This window comes from Pseudophryne corroboree, chromosome 1 (genome assembly GCF_028390025.1).
Source record: "Pseudophryne corroboree isolate aPseCor3 chromosome 1, aPseCor3.hap2, whole genome shotgun sequence".
Taxonomy (NCBI): Eukaryota; Metazoa; Chordata; class Amphibia; order Anura; family Myobatrachidae; genus Pseudophryne; species Pseudophryne corroboree.
This window is the reverse complement of record NC_086444.1, coordinates 125,438,327-125,465,650: the sequence shown is the minus strand read 5'-3', so window position 1 is coordinate 125,465,650 and position 27,324 is coordinate 125,438,327. Positions and strand designations below refer to the sequence as shown.

The window sequence follows — 27,324 nt, the reverse complement described above, 5'->3', positions numbered from 1 at the left end:
CCGGGTAGGATTCCCGGATCACTTGATCCGGGAATTTGCAAGGGGGGCCGATCCCCCGCGCATTTACCCGTTTTTTTAGAGTTAGTGGAAAAGGGGTATAAGTCACAAATGCAATGCATCTGGATTTTGTACATTTTTGTAAATGGCCCTTTATGTTTCCAGTAGTGCTCTGGAACGAACAGTTTCACAAACTGAGCATGGTTGTAAAAATAAATAAATCGGGGGGGGGGGGGGGGGGGGGAGTGAATCAAACTGAAACTATGTAGGTAGATATATATGCATACATACAGTACATGCCAATTAAGCACTTTCTGGCTGCACTACATTGTCACCCTTGTGAACTGGGCCTGCACATAGTGTACACACCAGCTGCTATTTTTGTATACACATAAACTGATTTGAGTCCAAGAGAGAGCCCCTGTTGAATAATGAAGACGCTGCTCCTGTGAGAACCCCTGTGTGTGACAGCTCATTAATAGGGCAGGTGTCGGTCAGCAGGAAATCCTGGTTATCCCTTACAGTCTGTATCTACAACCCTCCGTGTCTTCACCCTGGCACGTGAGTACCTGCAGCTTCCCCCAAAGCACCAGGAGGGCTACATGGTCTGTGTGCTGCACCCCCTCTGTGCCTGCCTGCTGATTTATTATCTTCTGGATCATATTTTGCACGCGGCAGTAACATTGCCGGACTTATGGCCTTTCTCTGGGATCCAGCCGGAACCCCCGGCCCCCGTCTGTCACCCAGAACCAAGATGAGGCTGAGGTTTCTAAAATCTTACAGGTAAATATTGTTAACTGCTCGTGTGCACAGTTTAGTCCTGCATGCACCATGACCCCTCTGTTAGCATTACGGGTTGTTGTGTGTACAGTAACAATTCAATATGTTTTATTTTACTATTCCCACTGTGTCACATATGTGTCATATTATTGCTGCCTGGTAATATACATCTTTGGATTGACATCAACATATTTAAATGTACATTGCGATATCTGTTTGTGTGTATCAAAGGGATTAGCATTCCGTAAACTGATAGGCTTATAGCTGCACAATTTAGTCATAGCTAATTTAATTTAGACTTTGCACTACCACATATCTTTGCTCACTCAATAATGTTATTTATCATTAGTTTCATTTATGCTTTTACATGTATCAGCTTAGCAACGTAATATTATGTCTTGCTTGTATTGTATTTTGAAAAAAGGTATAATAGTGTGTAATGTAGTTATTAAATACCCATGCTTTTTAAAGGTACATTCATTTTTTTTAATTTATAAGGGTATATGCAATTGCGGTCGAATTCCCAAAATTGTCGAATTTCGGGAATTTTTCGCCCAAAAAAAAAATTCGTCAATGCAATTCAGTGCTTTCCTGCCGGAATTCACCTGTCAAATTGTGTCGAATTAAAAAACGGCGATAATTTGCCGCAATTCGCCGCTAATTGCATATACCCCTATGTCACATGATCACTTTTTTTTTTTTTTACTTTATACAACTTTTGTTTTGATGTCATTGATATATAGTTGCTTGATAATGTGACTTTTTTAGTCATTTATTATATACTTAGTGGCTAGCAGAGATGACATAACAGAAAACGTTAAAAACGTCTACCTTTAAACAATGCATGACCTCTTTTAAGCTAGCTACACACTATACAATTATTGGCCCGATTTGCCAATAATCGTTTGATTGGCCTGTTGTTTTGGTGTTGTGTGTAGGGGATGTAGTTATGTGACCGACGGTCACATAACCTCTCCTGCATCCCGAACAATGAAAATACCGACAGCCGGCATGCCGACTAGAAGGGACTGTTCCCACTCGTGGGTGTCCACGACACCCATAGAGTGGGAATAGAACCTGTGGCAAGCGCAGCTCGCCACCGAGCCCGCAGCATGGCATGTGCAGTGAGCCTGCAAGGGGCTTTGTTCCGCTCACCCCCAACTGCCGGCATTTTGGGGCCGGGATCCTGGCGTCGGGATGATGACCACTGGGTTCCCAGCTGCCGGTAACGTGGACCTAACCCGTGTGTAAGCATAACTATTGTGGACAAACACCAGAGTCCAGTAACGCTCGGTTTCGATTCCCGAAACGGTCAGGCACTTGGTAGAAGATATCATCCAAAAGGTTCTGATATTGGGGGTCATTCTGAGTTGATCGTAGTTGTGCTAAATTTAGCACAGCTACGATCATCTTCCCTGACATGCGGGGGGACGCCCAGCACAGGGTTAGCCCGCCCCGTATGTCAGTCCCCCCCCCCCCCCACCGCACAAGTACAAAAGCATTGCACAGCGGCGATGCTTTCGTACTTGTTGATTAACTCCTGGCCAGCGCAAATCCTGTGGCTGGCCCGGGAGTTGATCGTCGCTGCCCCTGGTCGCAGCGGCTGCGTGTGACGTCACACAGCTGCTGCCCGCCCCCGCACAGTCCAGCCACGCCTGCGTTGGCCGGACCCGCCCCATATCGGCGGCCAAACGCCGCCGTGCCGCCCCCTCCCGCCCAGCGACCGCCTCTGCCTGTCAATTAGGCAGAGGCGATCGCTAGAAAAACGACGGCCTTCGGCCGTCCGGCATGCGCCGGCGCACTGTGGCGCATGCGCAGTTCTGACCCGATCGCTGCGATAAACTGCAGCGAGCGATCGGAATGACCCCCATTGTGCAGTGTGTGGGCATTTTCCACACGATTTAGCCAGATTACCTCATCCTCGTGTGGGCGAACGTATGCAAAGTCAGCGTTGTGTGGCTGAAAATCAGTAACTTAAAGCCAGGAAATAGACAAATCGCTTAGTGTGTAGCGGCGATACCAGGACCTTCCGCTATCGCCCGCGATTTGATGATCCGTTTTGATCGAAAAAATCGCTTAGTGTGTAGCTAGCTTAATTTGTGTAGCATACTCGGTTACATAACAATGTATCCGCATTTTACATAGCACTTCTAGTATCTGAAAATGAAAAGAAACTCAATATACTTTTGCAGACTGTATGTTGTATTTTTTTATTATATAGCTGTAATTGTGTGCTCAGTTCACTCAAGCCTTCTTCAGGAGCCTGGTAAGAACTATTTTTGTATTGTATTTTAGTGTGCATCCCCTTTTTATGTGCTGAAGTGGCTTGTGTAGATTTCTGTGGACCTTTTGATGTAACAATGTATAAACGAGTGATAAGTATTTACTGGACTCATGGCCTTAAATCTACGCGGGACACAGAGCTGGCTCTACCTGCGCCTCATAATCTCTCTTTTGTTACTGCTCTAGTGATACCCACCTGACAGGTGGTATTCATGTGACCGGCGGTCAGCTGACCGACAGTCACATGACCTCCTCCACCATCCCGACGGCTCACTATCCCGATGGTCGGCATGTCGACCAACAGGGACTATTTCCACTCGTGGGTGTCCACGACACCCATAGAGTGGGAATAGAACCCATGGCGACCGCAGGTCGCCACCGAGCCCGCACCTGCACTCGCCCCTCCCCGCCGGGATCCCGGCGTCGGTATGCTGCCAGGATCCCGGCGTCGGTAAGCTGACCGGCGGTCTCCTGACCGCCGGTCAGCCGTACTACACCCCACCTGAATTGTATGTCTTATATGGTAGACTCTTTGAGAAGGGTTTTCTTATTATTGTCTTTAGCTTGTGTTGAAGTGAAAAAATCATGTCATTGCTTTAATACCATGTGTGTATGTGTTTGTAGTGATCTGACTGCTAATTTGCTGGTTTTAGACCAAACTGGCTGCGAATAACCGAATGTGTGACAGAAATTATCGTTCACCCCAACCACCAACTGTCAGTGTGCCATACTTACATACTCTCCCGGATTCTGCTGGAGACACACAGTTTCTCGACAGAGGGGGTGGGGCCTATTAAACAATTATATGCTAATTGTTTTAACTCCGCCCCTATGCAAATATTGCCCAATCGTAGACTTTTCCTGGTTGGTGGGGCCTAATGATGCAATTAGCTCGGTCCCGCCCTCATCACCGCCCACCTGCTTCTCCTCCCGGAGAGGAGATTAGAAATTTCGGCAGGTATGCAGTGTGTTTTATTCAGAGTCGAAAGATAATCAGATGTATACTAGTCCAGAGAGAAACGCACAAAGCCTGTGTAAATGCCCATGGGCTGGCTCTTTGATGCTACTTTCAGCGTACATGACACTGGCGTATCTGTAATGCCTTGGGTCCATGGGGGCTCACAACGCACACCCCGCATCCATTTTTGCAATACTTACTGCCCGGAGTCCCATAGCAGCAGCAGCTCAGCAGAAATCACGGGGAAAATGGCGTGGCTGACATTTCCCCGGCATATTGTGCATGCACAGTAGGAAAGTCACTGGTAAAATTGCTGCCGTGCCATTTCCCAGAGACCTGTGCATGCACACTATACTCTGGGCCAGCACTAAGGTCTCCTAGTGACCCTAGTGCACAGAGTCTATTGGCATGAAGTATGGCATAATGACCCATTAATAAGCCACCTGTTGCGGCGTTTTGAACCTCCACTTCCACCAGAGGAGGAGACCGAAATGAATGCACGTGTGACCAAGGGGCATTGTTATTATTTTAATCCTGATAATTGATAAAATTGATCGCCTCTTATTGCATCAATAAGAAAATATGTATCATCTGGATGTACTAAAAAAACACATACAGGGACAGGCACATTAGCTAACTAGGCCAAGCCCCAGAATGCTTTGCATGCCGGAGCTTAGTAAATTCAACATTTTAGCATCAAAACCTACGGTGATTGCTGTTGAAACACAGTGGATAACAGCCGTGGTCCTCCCTAAATACATCCTGGGGATGCATAATAATAATTTTCCGTGCCCATTGAAAAGGGCATGTTTAGGGATATCTGCAATCATAGGTGCTGGAACAGGGTGGGCAAGGGGGATGGCCCCCAAATATTTGAGAGGTACCAGCAAAGTATTGGGTCAAGAGGCGCAATGCGGCTGCCATCTGCCGTTAATACGGGCAGAATCAGGATGGAGATAATCCTCTTTCTGGCTGCTCCACCTCCTTCCTCCTCAAAGCTCCACCCTGCCTGCCTCCAGGGCCCTACTTCCCCCTACACCCAGCTCCAACCTCTAAAGTGTGTGGCTAGTTACTGTGGGCTGGTCCCTCCTCTGGAACCAGCCCTATGCCTTTCTCACCCCCACTTCATATGCTCCTCACCCCTTCCCCCTCCCACCTCTGTCAACTCCCCTTTGACCTCCCACCCCCTTCCCTCATGGCACTCCCTGACCTCCACCCCACCCCCCTTCCCACATTTACAACTGGGTTCAGCTAAAAATGTACCCTGTAAAGTCTGCAACTTGTGCGCACCCGTAATCCATAGGATTGCATGGTTGTGTATGCTCCCGTGAATGGGTCGCACGTGCTAGTCACAATCACCATGCGACTGCAAGTGTGACCCGTTTGCAGGGAGGACCGACAGCGGGCGCGTCTGTAGGTCGATAGATAAATATCTGTCATCAGGTCAGTGTTGTGGTGGGTAAGTCCAGTTGCCACTGAGGGGGCAACATTCAGTGATTTATGGGCGCCAAAATGGAAATTATATCCCCTCCCCCAACCAAAAAGGTTGTGGCATCCCTGCCTGCAATAATGGGGGTCATTCCGAGTTGATCGTAGCTGTGCTAAATTTAGCACAGCTACGATCATTCACACTGACATGCGGGGGGCCGCCCAGCACAGGGCTATCCCGCCCCGCATGTCAGTGCTGACCCCCCCCGCAGAAGTGCCTTTGCATTTCAAGAGTAGCTCCCGACCAGCGCAGCTTTAGCGTCACGTGGCCGGCCACGCCTGCGTTGTCTGGACCGCGCCCCCTAAACTGTTGCTTAACGCCGCCGTCCAGCCCCCTCCCGCCCAGCGACCGCCTCTGCCTCAGAGGCGTTCTCTAGGCAACGACGGCTGCCATGCGTCGGCACACTGCGGGCCCGAAGCATGCGCAGTTCCGATCACTGCGCTGCGACAAACTGCAGCAAGCGATCGGGTCGTAATGATCCCCAATGTCTGTAACAATCTGTGCAGTTGAGCAGAACAGATAAAACTGCACATGTTCTATATCAGGAAGAGATACCCTGAATTTCACATTTCATTTTGCAAGCAGAACATAAAAATCTTGGTCCACAGGACTATTTGGGAGTCTAAATTCATATTTTACAATGTTAACATGCTGCGCTCAGTCACAATTTATTTTAAGACCTGGTGCTGTGACATGAATGACCTGTTTACTCGGAGTCTCATGACAGATTGCCCCGGCCCTATAAATAGAATACTAAAACATGTGGATATAGCATACAGTACCAGATGCAATATACTCAGGCTACTGTCATGGTTTTGAGATGCGCATAAGGACCGTGGTATTTTATAAATGAGATAACATATAGTAGATATTAAAAGAATTATTCAGGTGTATGAGATTTGTTTGTATCTGTTAGCGCTAGTAGTCAGTATCAGGTGGCACAGTGGTTAGCCTTGCCTAGCTTTTAGTGATGGGGTTATGAGTGAAGCTTGGTTTCCTCACACAAACTAAAATATAATAACATAAAAATATACCAATAGGTTAATTTGCCCTGTTCTGTGTGTTTGTACTGTAGATAACTTAGACTGTTAGCTCCTCTGGAGCAGGTACATTGTAGTATGCTGGATCAATATGAATAAGGTTTAATAATAATATTGTCTAATATAGGCTGTAGCCAATCATATTTACATTTTTTTTTATCAGTGTAAGGAAAGCTAAGCTGGCCAACTGTTTGTCATGAGTGGACTGAATATGGACAGGCACTCAGCAAATGAGGTTGCCTATCATTCAAGCCAAGCCATAAGATCACTTGATGCCTGTTAGTACAGCTTGCCAGGGCATTGCCAACCAGGGACCTGTGCTTGGTGATAGTTTGGTGAACTGCAGCGCAGTCCAAAATTCAAATAGGGGAGCCACACCTACTGCCAGTGACTCCCGGCCAGTGATGTTTGACAGTGTTTGGGGTGGCAGTTGGTGTGGTTCCCCTATTTGAATTTTGGACTGTGCTGCAGCCCCACCTCTGCTTGACGTACTAAAGGAAATTTGCATATCTTTTTTTGGGGGGGGAAGTGAATTTCCATTAAGACGTACTGAAAATTTGGTAACATTCCGAGAAGTAGTTTTTGCTGCATGGAATAGGTGAACTTTAATTATAGACACAAATAAAAACCAAAATAGGGCAAAATAGGTTTGGTTTGTAGAAGACACCTAGGAATAAGACGTCTTAGGTGTGGTGTTTAGGGTGAAGAGCATTGTTAATGTACAGTACTTCAGAGGAATTGAAAAGAAATCTGAAACGGTAATCAGTATGTACTATAGTAGCTATGGAGATATGTTCAAATGCCTTGTCTGAGGTGTCTCTTATCATGTAACCCACACATAGTATAGTAAATAGAAACATAGAATTTGACAGCAGATAAGAACAACTTGGCCCATCTAGTCTGCCCTTGTTTTGGTTTTTTTTACCATATTTTTATCTCAAACCTTATTTGATGCTTATTTCTTTGTAAGAATATCCTTATGTCTATCCCATGCATGTTTAAATGTAGTCTATCTATCTATCTATCTATCTATCTATCTATCTATCTATCTATCTATCTATCTATCTCAGTGACAGTGATCTATCTATGGGGTGAATGTACGAAGCAGTGATAAGCGTACAGAAGTGAGCCGTTGGAGAAGTTGCCCATGGCAACCAATCAGCTGCTCTGTATAATTTTATAGTATGCAAATTATAAATGTTACTTCAATGCTGGTTGGTTGCAATGAGCAACTTCTCCACTGGCTCACTTCTCCACTCTTATCACTGCTTCATGCATTTACATCTATCTATCTATCTATCTATCTATCTATCTATCTATCTATCTATCTATCTATCTATCTATCTATCTATCTATCTCAGTGATGTGTGGTGAAATGAGGCAAGTGTGGCAGAGCCTTTCTGTCATACTAGCGTGTAAACCAGAGGTTTGACTACAGTATATAAAGTATATGAATAATACAAAGAATACATTCTAAATATTTTCTATGTATTATTCTAATCATTTTTATAGTAACAACTAGAGATGTGCACTGGAAATTTTTCGGGTTTTGGTTTTGGGTTCGGTTCCGTGGCCGTGTTTTGGGTTCGAACGCGTTTTGGCAAAACCTCACCGAATTTTTTTTGTCGGATTCGGGTATGTTTTGGATTCGGGTGTTTTTTTCAAAAAACCCTAAAAAACTGCTTAAATCATAGAATTTGGGGGTCATTTTGATCCCAAAGTATTATTAACCTCAATAACCATAATTTCCACTCATTTTCAGTCTATTCTGAACACCTCACACCTCACAATATTATTTTTAGTCCTAAAATTTGCACCGAGGTCGCTGGATGACTAAGCTCAGCGACCCAAGTGGCCGACACAAACACCTGGCCCATCTAGGAGTGGCACTGCAGTGTCACGCAGGATGGCCCTTCCAAAAAACACTCCCCAAACAGCACATGACGCAAAGAAAAAAAGAGGCGCAATGAGGTAGCTGTGTGACTAAGCTCAGCGACCCTAGTGGCCGACACAAACACCTGGCCCATCTAGGAGTGGCACTGCAGTGTCACGCAGGATGGCCCTTCCAAAAAAACACTCCCCAAACAGCACATGACGCAAAGAAAAAAAGAGGCGCAATGAGGTAGCTGTGTGAGTAAGCTAAGCGACCCTAGTGGCCGACACAAACACCTGGCCACAAACACCTGGCCCATCTAGGAGTGGCACTGCAGTGTCAGGCCGGATGGCCCTTCCAAAAAATACTCCCCAAACAGCACATGACGCAAAGCAGAAAAAAAAGAGGCGCAATGAGGTAGCTGTGTGACTAAGATAAGTGACCCTAGTGGCCGACACAAACACCTGGCCCATCTAGGAGTGGCACTGCAGTGTCAGGCCGGATGGCCCTTCCAAAAAATACTCCCCAAACAGCACATGACGCAAAGCAGAAAAAAAAGAGGCGCAATGAGGTAGCTGTGTGACTAAGATAAGTGACCCTAGTAGCCGACACAAACACCTGGCCCATCTAGGAGTGGCACTGCAGTGTCACGCAGGATGGCCCTTCCAAAAAACACTCCCCAAACAGCACATGACGCAAAGAAAAATGAAATAAAAAAGAGGTGCAAGATGGAATTGTCCTTGGGCCCTCCCACCCACCCTTATGTTGTATAAACAGGACATGCACACTTTAACCAACCCATCATTTCAGTGACAGGGTCTGCCACACGACTGTGACTGAAATGACGGGTTGGTTTGGACCCCCACCAAAAAAGAAGCAATTAATCTCTCCTTGCACAAACTGGCTCTACAGAGGCAAGATGTCCACCTCATCATCATCCTCCGATTCATCACCGTGTACATACCCCTCCTCACAGATTATCAATTCGTCCCCACTGGAATCCACCATCACAGCTCCCTGTGTACTTTGTGGAGGCAATTGCTGCTGGTGAATGTCTCCATGGAGGAATTGATTATAATTCATTTTAATGAACATCATCTTCTCCACATTTTCTGGAAGTAACCTCGTACGCCGATTGCTGACAAGGTGAGCGGCGGCACTAAACACTCTTTCGGAGTACACACTTGTGGGAGGGCAACTTAGGTAGAATAAAGCCAGTTTGTGCAAGGGCCTCCAAATTGCCTCTTTTTCCTGCCAGTATACGTACGGACTGTCTGACGTGCCTACTTGGATGCGGTCACTCATATAATCCTCCACCATTCTTTCAATGGTGAGAGAATCATATGCAGTGACAGTAGACGACATGTCCGTAATCGTTGTCAGGTCCTTCAGTCCGGACCAGATGTCAGCATCAGCAGTCGCTCCAGACTGCCCTGCATCACCGCCAGCGGGTGGGCTCGGAATTCTGAGCCTTTTCCTCGCACCCCCAGTTGCGGGAGAATGTGAAGGAGGAGATGTTGACAGGTCGCGTTCCGCTTGACTTGACAATTTTCTCACCAGCAGTTCTTTGAACCCCTGCAGACTTGTGTCTGCCGGAAAGAGAGATACAACGTAGGTTTTAAATCTAGGATCGAGCACGGTGGCCAAAATGTAGTGCTCTGATTTCAACAGATTGACCACCCGTGAATCCTTGTTAAGCGAATTAAGGGCTCCATCCACAAGTCCCACATGCCTAGCGGAATCGCTCAGTGTTAGCTCCTCCTTCAATGTCTCCAGCTTCTTCTGCAAAAGCCTGATGAGGGGAATGACCTGACTCAGGCTGGCAGTGTCTGAACTGACTTCACGTGTGTCAAGTTCAAAAGGTTGCAGAACCTTGCACAACGTTGAAATCATTCTCCACTGCGCTTGAGACAGGTGCATTCCACCTCCTATATCGTGGTCCGTTGTATAGGCTTGAATGGCCTTTTGCTGCTCCTCCAACCTCTGAAGCATATAGAGGGTTGAATTCCACCTCGTTACCACTTCTTGCTTCAGATGATGGCAGGGCAGGTTCAGGCGTTTTTGGTGTTGCTCCAGTCTTCTGTACGTGGTGCCTGTACGCCGAAAGTGTCCCGCAATTCTTCTGGCCACCGACAGCATCTCTTGCACGCCCCTCTCGTTTTTTAAATAATTCTGCACCACCAAATTCAAGGTATGTGCAAAACATGGGACGTGCTGGAATTTGCCCATATTTAATGCACACACAATATTGCTGACGTTGTCCGATGCCACAAATCCACAGGAGAGTCCAATTGGGGTAAGCCATTCTGCGATGATCTTCCTCAGTTGCCGTAAGAGGTTTTTAGCTGTGTGCGTATTCTGGAAAGCGGTGATTCAAAGCGTAGCCTGCCTAGGAAAGAGTTGGCGTTTGCGAGATGCTGCTACTGGTGCCGCCGCTGCTGTTCTTGCAGCGGGAGTCAATACATCTACCCAGTGGGCTGTCACAGTCATATAGTCCTGAGTCTGCCCTGCTCCACTTGTCCACATGTCCGTGGTTAAGTGGACATTGGGTACAACTGCATTTTTTAGGACACTGGTGAGTCTTTTTCTGAGGTCTGTGTACATTTTCGTTATCGCCTGCCTAGAGAAATGGAACCTAGATGGTATTTGGTACCGGGGACACAGTACCTCAATCAAGTCTATAGTTGGCTCTGCAGTAATGATGGATACCGGAACCACGTTTCTCACCGCCCAGGATGCCAAGGCCTCAGTTATCCGCTTTGCAGCAGGATGACTGCTGTGATATTTCATCTTCCTCGCAAAGGACTGTTGGACAGTCAATTGCTTGGTGGAAGTAGTAAAAGTCGTCTTACGACTTCCCCTCTGGGATGACCATCGACTCCCAGCAGCAACAACAGCAGCGCCAGCAGCAGTAGGCGTTACACGCAAGGATGCATCGGAGGAATCCCAGGCAGGAGAGGACTCGTCAGAATTGCCAGTGACATGGCCTGCAGGACTATTGGCATTCCTGGGGAAGGAGGAAATTGACACTGAGGGAGTTGGTGGGGTGGTTTGCGTGAGCTTGGTTACAAGAGGAAGGGATTTACTGGTCAGTGGACTGCTTCCGCTGTCGCCCAAAGTTTTTGAACTTGTCACTGACTTATGATGAATACGCTGCAGGTGACGTATAAGGGAGGATGTTCCGAGGTGGTTAACGTCCTTACCCCTACTTATTACAGCTTGACAAAGGCAACACACGGCTTGACACCTGTTGTCCGCATTCTGTTGAAATACTTCCACACCGAAGAGCTGATTTTTTTGGTATTTTCACCAGGCATGTCAATGGCCATATTCCTCCCACGGACAACAGGTGTCTCCCCGGGTGCCTGACTTAAACAAACCACCTCACCATCAGAATCCTCCTTGTCAATTTCCTCCCCAGCGCCAGCAACACCCATATCCTCCTCATCCTGGTGTACTTCAACACTGACATCTTCAATCTGACTATCAGGAACTGGACTGCGGGTGCTCCTTCCAGCACTTGCAGGGGGCGTGCAAATGGTGGAAGGCGCATGCTCTTCACGTCCAGTGTTGGGAAGGTCAGGCATCGCAACCGACACAATTGGACTCTCCTTGTGGATTTGTGATTTCGAAGAACGCACAGTTCTTTGCTGTGCTTTTGCCAGCTTAAGTCTTTTAATTTTTCTAGCGAGAGGCTGAGTGCTTCCATCCTCATGTAAAACTGAACCACTAGCCATGAACATAGGCAAGGGCCTCAGCCGTTCCTTGCCACTCCGTGTGGTAAATGGCATATTGGCAAGTTTACGCTACTCCTCCGACGATTTTATTTTAGATTTTTGAGTCCTTTTTTTACTGATATTTTGTGTTTTGGATTTTACATGCTCTGTACTATGACATTGGGCATCGGCCTTGGCAGACGACGTTGATGGAATTTCATCGTCTCTGCCATGACTAGTGGCAGCAGCTTCAGCACGAGGTGGAAGTGGATCTTGATCTTTCCCTATTTTTGGAACCTCAACATTTTTGTTCTCCATATTTTAATAGGCACAACTAAAAGGCACCTCAGGTAAACAATGGAGATGGATGGATACTAGTATACTTATGGATGGACCAGCGACTGACGACACAGAGGTAGCCACAGCCGTGGACTACCGTACTGCGTCTGCTAGTATAGAGATGATAATGATATAAAAAATATATATATATCACTACTGCAGGTATATATAATATAATGACGGACCTGCTGGACACTGTCAGCAGACTCCTAAACTACTAGTATGAAGAAGATAGAAAAAAAAAACCCACCACAGGTAGGTATACAATTATGGACGAGCACTGACGACACAGAGGTAGCCACAGCCGTGGACTACCGTACTGCGTCTGCTAGTATAGAGATGATAATGATATAAAAAATATATATATATCACTACTGCAGGTATATATAATATAATGACGGACCTGCTGGACACTGTCAGCAGACTCCTAAACTACTAGTATGAAGAAGATAGAAAAAAAAACCCCACCACAGGTAGGTATACAATTATGGACGAGCACTGACAACACAGAGGTAGCCACAGCCGTGGACTACCGTACTGCGTCTGCTAGTATAGAGATGATAATGATATAAAAAATATATATATATCACTACTGCAGGTATATATAATATAATGACGGACCTGCTGGACACTGTCAGCAGACTCCTAAACTACTAGTATGAAGAAGATAGAAGAAAAAAAACCCACCACAGGTAGGTATACAATTATGGACGAGCACTGACGACACAGAGGTAGCCACAGCCGTGGACTACCGTACTGCGTCTGCTAATATAGAGATGATAAAGATGATAGAGATGAACAAAAAAAATATAACACTACTGCAGGTAAATATTTATATAATATAATGAATGACGGACCTGCTGGACACTGTCAGCAGAATGCGTTTATAGAATAAAAAAAAAAAAACGCCACAGGAGTGTTTAACTTTTTCAGGCAGACAATATACTGGTGGTCACTGGTCAGTCACACTGGCAGCAAAAGTGTGCACTGTACTCCTGCTATAACTGCACCCCAGTCTCCCCCACAATTCAGCTGTGTGAGCAGTGAGCACTCAGCACAGTCAGATATACATAGATGATATTATCATGCAGCACACTGAGGCTGAGCACAGATATGGTATGTGACTGTGTATCGTTTTTTTTCAGGCAGAGAACGGATTATATTAAATAATAAAGTGGTCAGTCACTAGTAACTAACTATCAGCAAAACTCTGCACTCTGAGTACTCCTAATGCTCCCCAAAATTACTAAGTAATCAACTCAAGTGTCTCTATCTATTCTAACGGAGAGGACGCCAGCCACGTCCTCTCCCTATCAATCTCAATGCACGTGTGAAAATGGCGGCGACTTATATAGAATCCGAGTCTCGCGATAGAATACGAGCCTCGCGAGAATCCGACAGCGTGATGATGACGTTCGGGCGCGCTCGGGTTAGCCGAGCAAGGCGGGAAGATCCGAGTCTGCCTCGGACCCGTGTAAAAAGGCTGAAGTTCGGGGGGGTTCGGATTCCGAGGAACCGAACCCGCTCATCTCTAGTAACAACTCTGGAGTCAGTGCCGGATTAAGGGGGGGTCCCAGGGGGTTAGTACCCCGGGCCCCCCAATCTCAAAGGGCCCCCCGGCCGAAGTTGCTGCCGACTGACGATTCTGCCTGTCTCCAGGCTCCACCGCCAGCAGCAGCACTCCCAGCAACAGCGGTAGCTGCTGGAAGAGCTGCTGCCCGCAGCAGAGCCTGGAGAGATAGAGAATCGCCTGTACCCTTAACTTTCTAGTGGCGTGGCGGGCAATCGCACGGCGTGCCTGTTTCCAGCTGCAGCAGTACAGTCCCGCATGCTGTGCCCGGTGTCTGCATCCCTGTCCCAGCACACAGGAATCATTGGAGTGGAGGCGGAGGCGGGGATTGCTGACAGTTCGCCTCCTTACTGCTATGCTGTCTGTCTCCGTCCAGACTCCCGTTCCTGACTCCAGTCCCGAACTCCCGCCGCAGCAGTAGCAGCAGGTGGTCTGCTTTTAGGTGAGAGACTAGGTGAGGACCCTGAGGATCAAAGCAATAGCAGTTTAGACTAAAGGGGACTGACGGGGGAGACTGCTGGGTGCAGGCTGTAGTGCAGCACAGGAGGCAGTAACATGGCAGGCAGTGCATGATTATGGTTTAGTGTCTGGGACATTGACTGCCGGTTTGCTGCATTTTTCAGACATCAAGGGGGGTGCATGTTTACTGTTTGCACTGGGAATGTCTAGAAACAGCCCTGCCCTTAACTCTGTGCCCGCATGCTTGCTTTCCCCATCTGTAGCGCTAGTGTCAAGTAGACGCGCTGCGCAAAAAAACACACTGGGTGGGCTGGAGACATAATAAAGTCTCATCCTCCAAGAAGGCACCGAGGAGCGGGACTCTGTTGTCTGCTGGACTCTGACACTGTCTGTCAACAGAGATCAGTGAGTATAAAAAGATATTGGGAAGGTGTGTGTGTCATACTTGCCTACCTGACCCTCTCCATGAGGGAGAAAATACTCTGTTCCTGGACTTTCCTGGTAATGTACGATTGCCATCACCTGTGGTGAGCTAGTTAATTGATAAGAAAGGTGTTTCACCACAGGTGATGGCAATCATATATTACCAGGAAAATCCAGGAACAGAGTATTTTCTCCCTCATGGAGAGGGTCAGGTAGGCAAGTATGGTGTGTGTGTGTGTGTGTGTGTGTGGGGGAGGGGGGGGGGGGGGAGGTAGGGAAAGCAACATGTTTTCTAAGGTGGGGGTGAGAGAAGGTTATTTATATCCTGACAGGAGGGTGAGGGGCCACCCTGTTTTCAGTGCCCCGGGCCCCCTGAAGGCTTAATCCGTTCCTGTCTGGAGTACAGAGTGACACGTGAGATAGTGCCTCCCCTGCCTACTTTATCCACACCTCTCTCATCACAACTCACCAAATTTCCTGCAGTATATTCTGCTGCACCTGTGTATAATGCCCACATGAACCTTTTGGCTCATATACAGTATTGTGTGTAAATCTGGCTCTGTTACTAGCCGGTGCCTCCTGAGCCATTTACCTCACCACACGTCCTTGGTCTATCTGTGTACATTGGTGGTAGTGTCGGTATGGTAACTGAATGGACGGGGCAGACTAACTCCCAAAATGTAATGACTTTGAGAAGTTTAAAGGAATTTAGCCCTAATTCTATAAGCTTTTTAACAAAGTTTACTGAAATTCAAATACACAATGATAGCACGTTAATGTGTCTTTGAATTTTACTAAATAGTGTGAAAAAGCACTAAAATTGTAGCTGTACTGTATGCTGCCCACCGGTCCCATGTCACACTGGGTGTGGCTTATTAGATCTACACTAAAAGGGTCTACAGTCAATAGGCAGACCACTAATGTGCATTTGGTCGACAGGGTCAAAAGGTCAACATAGAATAGGTAGACAATAGAAAATGTCAACAGGATCAGAGTCAACATGGAAATGGTCGACACAAAAAAAAGGTAGACACAATTCTTTTTTCTTTTCTCTCTTTTTTTCTGTGGGGGGGGGGGGGGGTTGTCACTTTTCTACCACAAACAAGCCTCATTAGTGTACCACGTCCAGAGCCGGATTAGGACCATGGGTGGCCCGGGGCACTTAAGAGAGTGGGGCCCCTAATAGAGAAGGCAGAATATATATTTCTCTGACGTCCTAGTGGATGCTGGGTACTCCGTAAGGACCATGGGGTATAGACGGGCTCCGCAGGAGACTGGGCACTCTTACAAGAAAGATTAGGTACTATATCTGGAGTGCACTGGCTCCTCCCTCTATGCCCCTCCTCCAGACCTCAGTTAGTATCTGTGCCCAGCCAGAGCTGGATGCACCCTAGGGGCTCTCCTGAGCTTCATAGAAAAGAAAGTATTTGTTAGGTTTTTTATTTTCAGTGAGATCTGCTGGCAACAGACTCACTGCTACGTGGGACTGAGGGGAGAGAAGCGAACCTACCTGCTTGCAGCTAGCTTGGGCTTCTAAGGCTACTGGACACCATTAGCTCCAGAGGGATCGAACACAGGCCCAGTCCTCGGTCGTCCGGTCCCGGAGCCGCGCCGCCGTCCCCCTTGCAGAGCCAGAAGAACGAAGAGAAGTTGAAAATCGGCGGCTGAAGACTCCGGTCTTCATTAAGGTAGCGCACAGCACTGCAGCTGTGCGCCATTGCTCCCTTAGCACACCACACACTCCGGTCACTGATGGGTGCAGGGCGCTGGGGGGGGGCGCCATGGGCAGCAATTAGATTACCTTACTTGGCGAAAAGCACATAATACAGTCTGATAAACTGTATATGTGCATTAACCCCCGCCATTAAAGTACATAAAAGGACAGAAGCCCGCCGCTGAGGGGGCCGGGCCTTCTTCCTCAGCACACCGGCGCCATTTTCTCTTCACTGCTCAGCTGGAAGGAAGCTCCCCAGGCTCTCCCCTGCAGTATCCTGGTACACAAAGGGTAAAAAAGAGAGGGGGGGGCACATAAATTTAGGCGAAAAACTGTGTATATAAGCTGCTATAGGGGAAAAATCACTCAGTATAGTGTACATCCCTGTATTATATAGCGCTGTGGTGTGTGCTGGCATACTCTCTCTCTGTCTCTCCAAAGGGCCTGGTGGGGGAACTGTCTTCAAATAGAGCATCCCCTGTGTGTGTGGTGTGTCGGTACGCGTGTGTCGACATGTCTGAGGTAAAAGGCTCCTCTAAGGAGGTGATAGAGCGGATAGGTGTGTGGGAGGGTGTCTCCGTCAACAACGCCGACACCTGTTTGGATATGTGTAAGTGCTGAGGTAAAATTATTGCACAAAAGGTTAGGGAACAGAAAGGAAATCTACCCTGGTCTGTCCCTATGTCACAGAGTCCTTCAGAGTCTCTCTATGTTCACTATCCAAAATAACAAAGTATCGACACGGAGTTTAACTCCACTGTCGACTACGATAATGCAAAGTTACAGCCAAGAGGGCTAAAAGATATTAAATATATGATTATTGGAATAAAAGATGATTTGCATATCACTGATGACTCATCTGTCCCTGACACGAGAGTACACATGTTAAGGGGAAGAATGCTGAGGTAAATTTCCCTCCTCTCATGAGGAAAAAGAGCGGGAATCTCCAGACAAGAGACGGCAGCTTCCCACAAGAGAATTCTCAGGCTGTATCCTTTCCCCACTAGGGCCAGGATGTGTTGAGAATCTTCCCCTTGGGTGTCCTGTTTGCACTAGCTATTCTCAGGGATCCTGCAGATAGCGTGCACATTCTAGTATACTACCCAGACCGGCGATTGTGTCGGCATGGGTTTATAGCGCTGTGGAAGCGTGGACAGGTACCTTATCAGCAGAGATTGAGACCCTAGTATGCATATAAATATTTTAAGATGCTATCTTAAGTGATAGATATATAATTATAAAGCATGCCCAAAGGGACATGAGTATACTGGGTCCTAGAGACAAAAGCTATGTCGATTTCTGCTTGACGTGTCCTGTAGAATATACATTGGACAGATGATGCCGACTTAAGAGGCATATGGAAGGCTGAGGATTGTGTGGAGAAAGGTTCTCGGGCCTGGTCTCCACAGTTATAGCTGGTAATTCTGATATTTTGCCTTATATTCCTGCACAGCCTAGGAAAGCACGACATTATTAAATGCAGCTTTTCGAATAAAGAAACAAGAAAGTCTGAGGTGCGTCCTTTCTTGTCAGAGCCGGGGGCAGAGGAAAGAAGCTGTACAACACAGCTAGTCCCCAGGAACAGAAGTCCTCCCCGGCCTCTACAAAAATCCACCGCATGTCGCTGGGGCTCCACAGGCGGAGCTAGGCCCGGTGGGGACACGCCTTCGTAAGTTCAGCCACAAGTGGGTTCACTCCCTGTTAGATCCCTGGGCAATAGAAATTGTATCGCAGGGATACAGGCTGGACTGTGAGAAGATGCCCCCTCACCGAGGACCCGGCGGGCTTCCCCCCAAGAGAGGGAGCCAGTGTTAACTGCAATTCGTAAATTGTTTCTTCAACAGGTGGTGGTCAAGGGTCCCCTCCTTCAACAAGAGGGTGTTATTATTCGACCATGTTATAATCCCGAAACCAGACGGTTCGGTTAGACCCATATTGAATTAAAACATATACCTGAAAAGGTTCAGGTTCAAGATGGAATCGCTAAGAGCGGTCATTGCATGCCTGAAATGAATCGGGACATAAGGGATGCATACCTTCGTGTCCCCATTTATCCACCTCATCAGGCGTACCTCAGAATTGCGGTATGGGATTGTCATTACCAATTTCACCAAGGTAATGGCGGATATGATGGTGCTCCTGCGGAAGCAAGGTGTCACTATTATAACATACTTGGATGATCTCCTCATAAAAGCGAGATCAATAGAGCAGTTGCTGGACAGCGTATCACCTTCTCTGGAAGTGAAACGGCAACACGACTGGATTCTATATATTCCAAAGTCGCAGTTAGTTCCTACAGCTCATCTGCCTCGCCTAGGCATGATCCTAGACACAGACCAGAAGAGGGTTTATCTCCCGATAGAGAGAGCTCAGGAGCTCATGACACTGGTCAGGAATCCATTGAAAACCAAAACAGGTGTCAGTGCATCACTGCACTCGAGTCCTAGGAAGGATGATGGCATCATACGAGGCCATCCGCTTCGGCTGGTTCCATGCAAGGACAATGGAACTTACTGGACAAGTGGTCCGGATCACATCTTCAGATGCATCGGTTAATCACCCTATCCCCCAGTGCCAGGGTGTCTCTCCTGTGGTGGCTGCGGAGTGCTCACCTTCTCGAGGGCCACAGATTCGGCATTCAGGACTGGGTCCTGGTGACCACGGATGCAAGCCTCCGAGGGTGCGGGGCAGTTACACAGGGAAGAAAATTCCAAGGTTTGTGGTCAAGCCAACAGACTTGCCTTCACATCAATATCCTGGAACTAAGGGCCATATACAACGCCCTAAGTCAAGCGGAGTTCCTGCTTCGCGACCAACCGGTTCTGATCCAGTCAGACCGCAGGGGCTCATGTAAACCGCCAGGGCGGCACAAGGAGCAGGGTGGTGAGGGTAGAAGCCACCAGAATTCTTCGCTGGGCGGAGAATCAAGTAAGCGCACTGTCAGCAGTGTTCATTCCGGGAGTGGACACGACCTCCACCCGGGAAAGTGGTGACTTCATCAGGAAGTCTTCACGCAGTTTTGCAAATTGATGGAAACTGCCTCAGGTGGACTACATGGCGTCCCACCTCAATAAAAAGATAAAAAAGGTTTTACGCTGGGTCAAGGGACTCTCAGGCGATAGCTGTGGTCGCACTAGTAACACTGTGGGTGTTCCAGTCGGTCTATATATTCCCTCCTCTTCCTCTCATACCCAAGGGCTGAGAATTGTAATACACGGAGGAGTGTGAACAATATTCTTTGCTCCGGATTGGCCAAGAAGGACTCGGTACCCGGAACTGCAAGAAATGCTCTCAGAGGACCCATGGCCTCTGCCTCTCAGTCAGGACATGTTGCAACAGGGACCCTGTCTGATCCAAGACTTACCGCGGCTGCGTTGGACGGCATGGCGGTTGAACGCCGGATCCTAGCGGAAAAGGGCATTCCGGATGCAGTTATTCCTACGCTGATAAAGGCTAGGAAAGACGTGACAGCAAGACTTTTTCACTGTATATGGCGAAAATAGGTTGCTTGGTGTGTGGCCGGGAAGGCCCTACAGAGGAATTCCAGGGGGGTCGATTCCTGCACTTCCTACAGTCAGGAGTGACTATGGGCCTAAAATTAGGATCCATAAAGGCCAAGATTTCGGCCCTATCCCTTTTGCTCTCAAAAAGAACTGGCTTCACTGCCTGAAGTTCGGACGTTGTTACAGGGGTGCTGCATATTCAGCCCCTTTTGTGCCTCCAGTGGCACCTTGGGATCTTAACGTGTGTTGGATTCCTAAAATCCCACTGGTTTGAGCCACTTAAGACCGTGGAGCTAAAATATCTCACGTGGAAAGTGGTCATGCTTTTGGCCTTAGCTTGGACTAGGCGTGTGTCAGAATTGGCGGCTTTGTCATGTAAAAGCCCATATCTGATCTTCCATATGGAAAGGGCAGAATGGAGGACTCGTCCCCAATTCCTCCCTAAGGTGGTATCATCGTTTCATTTGAACCAACCTATTGTGGTTCCTGCGGCTACTAGGGACTTGGAGGATTCCAAGTTGCTGGACGTAGTCCGGGCCCTGAAACTTTATGTTTCCAGGACGGCTAGAGTCAGAAAAACTGACAAGCTATTTATCCTGCATGCACCCAACAAGCTGGGTGCTCCTGCTTCAAAGCAGACTATTGCTCGCTGGATCTGTAGCACCATTCAGCTTGCACATTCTGCGGCTGGACTGCCGCATCCTAAATCAGTAAAAGCCCATTCCACGAGGAAGGTGGGCTCTTCTTGGGCGGCTGCCCGAGGTGTCTCGGCTTTACAGCTGTGCCGAGCTGCTACTTGGTCGGGTTCAAACACCTTTGCGAAGTTTTACTGGCTGATGAGGACCTCATGTTTGCTCAATCGGTGCTGCAGAGTCATCCACACTCTCCCGCCCGTTTTGGAGCTTTGGTATAATCCCCATGGTCCTTACGGAGTCCCCAGCATCCTCTAGGACGTAAGAGAAAATAAGATTTTAAACCTACCGGTAAATCTTTTTCTCGTAGTCCGTAGAGGATGCTGGGCGCCCGTCCCAGTGCGGACTACATCTGCAAGGCTTGTATATATTTGTTGCGTACTTAAGGGTTATGTTACAGTTTTGATCAGTCTAGGGCTGATGCTGTTTGGTTTCATGCTGTTAACTGGTTCGTATATTCCATGTTATACGGTGTTGATGGTGTGGGCTGGTATGAATCTTGCCCTTAGATTAACAAAAATCCTTTCCTCGTACTGTCCGTCTCCTCTGGGCACAATATCAAACTGAGGTCTGCAGGAGGGGCATAGAGGGAGGAGCCAGTGCACACCCATATCTAAGTTCTTTTTAGTGCCCATGTCTCCTGCGGAGTCCGTCTATCCCCCATAGTCCTTACGGAGTCCCCAGCATCCTCTAGGACGTAAGAGAAAAACATTAATATTAGCCTCTACCAGTCAGCTGTCCTCCTTCCTGTCCCTCAGTGGCGGGGGTTGTTCATAGTGGAGTGCTGTGAATACTGAGCAGCGGGCAGTCGGGCAGGTGTGGATGTGGGTGGGCAAGTAAAGCTGTATATGCAGGCAGGAACTGGAAGATGTGTATGCAGGCGGGTGGGATGGCTGGGTGGTGAGACGCGGCGGCCGTGACTTATGATATCACACCGCCGCGTTTTCACGGCATTGGTCACAGCCGGAGCATGACTAAGCCTGGGCCAACAGTTCACTCTGAAGGTGCAGGAAGCTGCTCTGGCTCTGCGGCACACCCTGCAACTGGTCGCGGCACACTGGTTGAAAAAGCCTGCAGGTAATATAACTCAGCCACTATAGCTGTAGCATTGGAAACAATTAATTGTCACAATTGTACACTGAATGGTGCATTACAATGAGTGAAGGACAGACCACACAGAAAAGCAGCATATTATACTGTTTTATTCCGGCTCACATCGACCATTGGTGTCTGCTATGCCACAAGCCATTTGCCAACCACACAACACAAATAAACCATCAATATCGACCCTACATCCTATTGCCCGAGTTTAAAACCGTCACTCAGAACTCTCAGATGGGAAATAGTTAATGTAGAGTAGCAGCAAATATTTGTTTTATTATTTTTTTCTATTTTAGGGAAGATGTTTTCAAGCCTTGTAATACTGTGTGGAATGTGTGTTATGTCTATGAAGTAGACATCAGAGGTCTTTCATTAATGAGCCTGGGAAAAGCAAGTTGTTTAACTGAAAGTAAAAGAAAAAGAACTCTGAAAATATATCAAAGTACAGATCTGAAAGAATATTTATTGTTTATTGGATCATTATTAAGCTCTATAGAATAAAGTTCTGTATTTTTAAGTTTAAGCTTCACAAGTAATGAGTTTAATTCAGATAAATGTAAGTACATGGCATGCATAGTTTTCTGATGAACTATGTCAGGACCAGTGGTGCCGAGAGGGGGGGGAGGGTACAAATTACCCGGGCCCAGGTCTGATGATGGAGCCCAGTGGAGGTCCGGGCCCACACCCCCCTACCTTCCAGCAGCAGCTGTAGCTCTTCTCCTCAGCAGCGTGTGCTGGGCTGCCGTGTGGCCATAAATGCACTTAAAATACAATTTGTTTTCAGTATTTTTTTTCTATGGTTGCATGGCCACGCCTCCTGTTAGGCCACACCCCTGAAAAGTACCTGGGCCCAACCAGACTCTCAACTTCCCTGGTCAGGACCTCCATTAACGGCTGGTAATTCGCAATAAATAAACGTGTTCCGCTAGCAGCAAGGAGCATACTTCTGTGTATGTAATCCCCCTGCCACTAAGTAGCTGTGACCACGTACAATAAGCCAGGAACTAATGAGATGGTTTCTGGCCGAGGGATCACTATGACGGCCTATCCAAGCACTCAAGGTAAAAATGTGTTTACAGGTGAAATGATGTCGCCGGCCCCATCTTGTGTCACTGACTTTGTGAGGGGTGCTGGCTAAAAATGGGTTGGTGACTTTTTATTGGCATCTCTTGCCGTACGGGGTGGTGCATGGCCAATTCCATTCTGCTAAAGGATCTCACTTCTGCACCAGCTCAGAGCTTGTTGTGTTCAGATCTTATCCCATACTTGTAATGTGACTCATTTTAGTCTTCTATGTTTCCATTGGATGCTGGTGGTCATGTGACCGAATCCAAAATCCTGACACAGCTCAGGAGACCAGCGGCAGTACTCCGACAGCTGTCATCTATAAGATAAGTATCTTTGTGGGTATTAAGGTTAGGGCCCAGAAGTGTGTGTGGGGTGGGGGGTTTGGTTAGGGTTAGGCACTAAGGGGGTTAGAGTTAGGCACTAGTGGTGGGGTAGTTCCAGGCACAGGGCTAGATGCATAATCGCTTGGAAAGTGATAAAATGGAGAGTGAAAAAGCACCAGCCAATCAGCTCCTAACTAACATGTCACAGGCTGTGTTTGAAAAATGGCAGTTAGGAGCTGATTGGCTGGTGCTTTTTCACTCTCCATTTTATCACTTTCCAAGCGATGATGCATCTGTCCCACAGTCTGCAAAGTGTATACTTTGGGACTCATGCATTTGACTGTTTCTTGTCACTTTCACCTCCACTAAAAGCACTTTTGGATGCCATGTACACCATGGCAGGTGCTAGTGAATATGACAAGCAGATTTATTAACAGTTTCTTATACAGCGCAGCATATTCCGTTGCGCTTTACAATTAGAACAGATGTGTCTTCATACACCTAGCCTCAATACGCCATGTAAGATGCACAGCGGTTCTAGAGGATGGGCTGTCCCTGACATGGTCACATCTGGTGTGACCAGTCAGAAAGGCCTACTAGGTGGCTGCTGGAAGATACTCTTCCAGCAGCTTCCACTCTCAGAGGGCCCTCCCGGACACTCTGCTGCCTTGTGCTCTCCCCCAGTGCTGGACATGCAGCTGATCAGGCAGGCCCCCCCCATCCCCCGCAATATATGAAAAAAAAAAATCTAGTTGGATAAGTTTAAAATAGACGTTCTTAACAATATTCAATCATAAAGAAAACCTGACATCAGTTAAGTGGTTAATCAGTGCAGACTCGTGAAGGGGTTTTGTCGCATCGCATTGCAATTACAGCGCACATTCAAGCAAAAAAAACGCTCAGCACATGGGACTTAGCACGCCAAGAAGGGCTGTTTGGTGCGACTGTGGCAATATTGTATGAGGAAACATTTGTACCTCCCAACCTTCCATCCCAATTGGGACATTGGGTCAGGGTCCCCTAAACAGGACAGTTTTGAGATATGAGCAATGTAACTAAATAGTAACGAATAAGCCCCATCCCCCTAACCACCCAAACGTGACTTAAAACAATGACTTTGTGATGAATCGTTCCCCATTTTTGTGCATGAACCACCCGTTTTAAGGGCCACAATTCGGGTGAGTTGGGATGTATGCTTTTGCACCGGGCGTTTTTTCCACCTTTTCTAGTTTAAGGGGGCATATTTCAAGGTTAATGTATATTGTGCGGATGCAGAGGTGCTAAACAAAAAACAAATATACCACACATACAGTATAAAACTGACAACCCTTAAATCATAGTACAATCTTATAAGTGCCCCCATTACCGGGCCTAATTCAGAAATGTATGTAAATCTGATGGGTTATGTACATCTCCAATATTTGTTGAGCTGCGCATGTGCAGATAGGGTCCTGAGTTGTCAGATGTTCTGCGTCTGCAGACGTCATGTGAGTGACAGCCTGCAGACGTTTGGAGGCGAGGAGGGGGCGGCAACGGGCAGCGTTTTACAAAATGGGGGTGTACAGTATCTGCCCTGTTTTGTAGGGGTGCCGAGGCCAGGCTGTGTGTCTTCCGATTAAACTTCACTGGCCGCATGAAAACTGGGGGTTACTCAGATGACCAATGTTCATTGGACCCTATTCAGTAATGATTGCATGCTGGGGGCCGCCCATCGCAGGGTAAGGCCACCCAGCATGCTAATTGCCCCCCCCCCCCCCCGTGACCACGCACTAATTGTGATCGCGCCGCAATTAGTGCACTGTTGCAGAAATTAGGAAAGCCACCTGCTCGCGCAGCCTGGCTGCAACGGCAGGAGGCCCATCGCCATCTATTTGATCAGAGCGGTTGTGCGTGACGTCACGCAGCCGCCCACGAAAACACCCATGCCACATCCCACATTCAGGCCATCACCCCCCCGTTTCCCTGCAGCCGCCCCGCAATGCTCCATCTCCGCCTTGGAAACAGAGTGTAGCCGCCCCCCTCCCGCCCTGCAAACGCTTCTGTCTTTAAATCAGGCAGAGTTGTTGGCATTTACTGCAGGTCACCCGCAGAAAGTGCGGGCGCATGCACAGGACGGGCCCTGTGCATGCACCCGCCGGGCGAATGCAGAAATTCCGTTTGGATCGCGATTTGCAATCCAACCTGAATTCATTAGCCTCATTGTTCACTGTGCAGAATTTGCCATTTTCCCCTTCTTCATACGTTCCCCTGACCGACTTAGCAGCCGCTGTAAATAACTGTTCCATTTTATCAGCCTCCCAAGTGCAGGAGAATGCCGTCACTAGAGACAGCGGTGTTTAGTGTGGGGAGCTGTAAATACTGCAGTGGATAGGACAGGCATGAATTTGGCAATGTTGGCTGATATTCATGTAAGCAGATCATTGAGACTGGAGACAACAACTTCTCTGCTGTCTGTCGCAATGATTTTCCGATAAACCACTATACTACATTATAGGAATAAAGAAGTCAGTATGATTAAAAACTAAAAATCACTTTATTCCAGCTATTTGTAAAAAAAAGGTAGCTAACATTTTATGCATGGATCTGTCTTTGCCATAATCTCTCATTATGTTTTTGTTTTGGAAGTGTACATGGGCCTGGGATATATCAGTGCAATATATGATTGCTAATGGTGTATACTTCGGGTGTAGTATGGTATGCTGGCAGCTGGGCGAGTGCAAATTAGCCCCTTGCGGGCACGGTGGCGCGTCTCCCTCCAGGGGGGTCGTGGACCCCCAAGAGGGAGAATAAGTGTCGGTATGCCGGGTGTCGGGATTCCGGCGCCGGTATACTGAGCGCCGGGATCCCAACAGCCGGAATACTGAAGACCACCCATATACTTCTGCTATACTAGCTGTAATGCCTGGAGTTGCCTGAATTTTACTGGATTTTTTTTTTCTCTCTCTCTCTCCATCTCTTTCCTTCCCACCCCCTACTTTCTCTTCCTCCAACACTTTCTCCCCACCTCTCTTTTTCCCCACCCCATCATTTTCTCCCTGCTTCTCCATCCCCCAGGGTCCCCTTCTGTCACTGCCCCCTCACTTTCTTCTGTGCATGACACTGGTGGCAGGGGCAAACGCAGGGTTTATAATGGGGGAGGTTGGGTGTTTCCATAAAACACACACACAGATATATATGTCGCACATTCATCACACACACACGTCACACACACACATGTCACACATTTATCACACACACATACTATACATATTACACCCATAGCACACATGTCTATATCGCACATTCATTTCACACAGACACTTCCCATCCCCCACCCCACTCACACCAGCTGCATAAAGGACTGGGCACCATTGATTAGGCCCCGCCCCTTGCTGCAAAATGCTGCGATTCACGGAGCCAATAACACATAATTGATTTAAAATCTTATTGGCCCCGCCCCCTCCCCATTGACCTGCAAATCGCTGCATTCAGGGGGTGGGGCTTAACAGCAGCTGCCAATGCAAAAAAAAAACAGTCGGGGGGGGGGGGAGACTTAGTCTTGGGATTGGTTCTGGGTACTCATAAACCCCCCATGCATGCACCACTGGGTGGGAGGGGTCAGGGTCCACTTCATCCATGGGTGTATCTATAATGAGCTCCACACCCTGCACTTATTCACGATACTTACCTCTCAGTTGGTACTGCATATATTATCGGGAAAATGGCGTGGAGTGCCATGTTTCTAGAGACCTGCACTTGCATACTACTGAAATCACACGGTACGAAGTCACAGTGCCCGCAAGAGAGGAAAGGGCTGCACGGAAAATGCACACAGCCCTCCCTCTTCCTCTTCGACCACTCGTGACGACAACGGTCATTACATTCACGATGGCCTCATTTTTATTAGGCTCCAATTTTGTAAGTCGGCAAGTTTGATAAAGATGTCATCAAAGAGGACCAAAGGTAGACCTCTCAGTTTACTAGAAATATTGCTGATATACGCTGGTTTCTAGTAAA

General features: G+C 47.7%; 1 protein-coding gene across 6 annotated transcripts in view; it reads left to right on the top strand.

Moving 5' to 3' along the window:
* The window catches only part of PDE4D (phosphodiesterase 4D), a 1,020,783-nt gene that overhangs the window by 534,895 nt on the left and 458,564 nt on the right, over window positions 1-27,324 (top strand). Inside the window, exons 1-2 of one of the 6 annotated variants that reach the window (XM_063962739.1) lie at window positions 420-780; window positions 2,999-3,043. The exons of 4 other annotated variants lie outside the window; for them this stretch is intronic. In XM_063962739.1, the coding sequence (XP_063818809.1) occupies window positions 692-780; window positions 2,999-3,043 (134 nt within the window). In that variant the 5' untranslated portion in view covers window positions 420-691. Of the gene's footprint in view, window positions 1-419; window positions 781-2,998; window positions 3,044-27,324 lie in introns of those variants that run through there. One more of the 6 variants, XM_063962748.1, reaches the window with a different exon arrangement.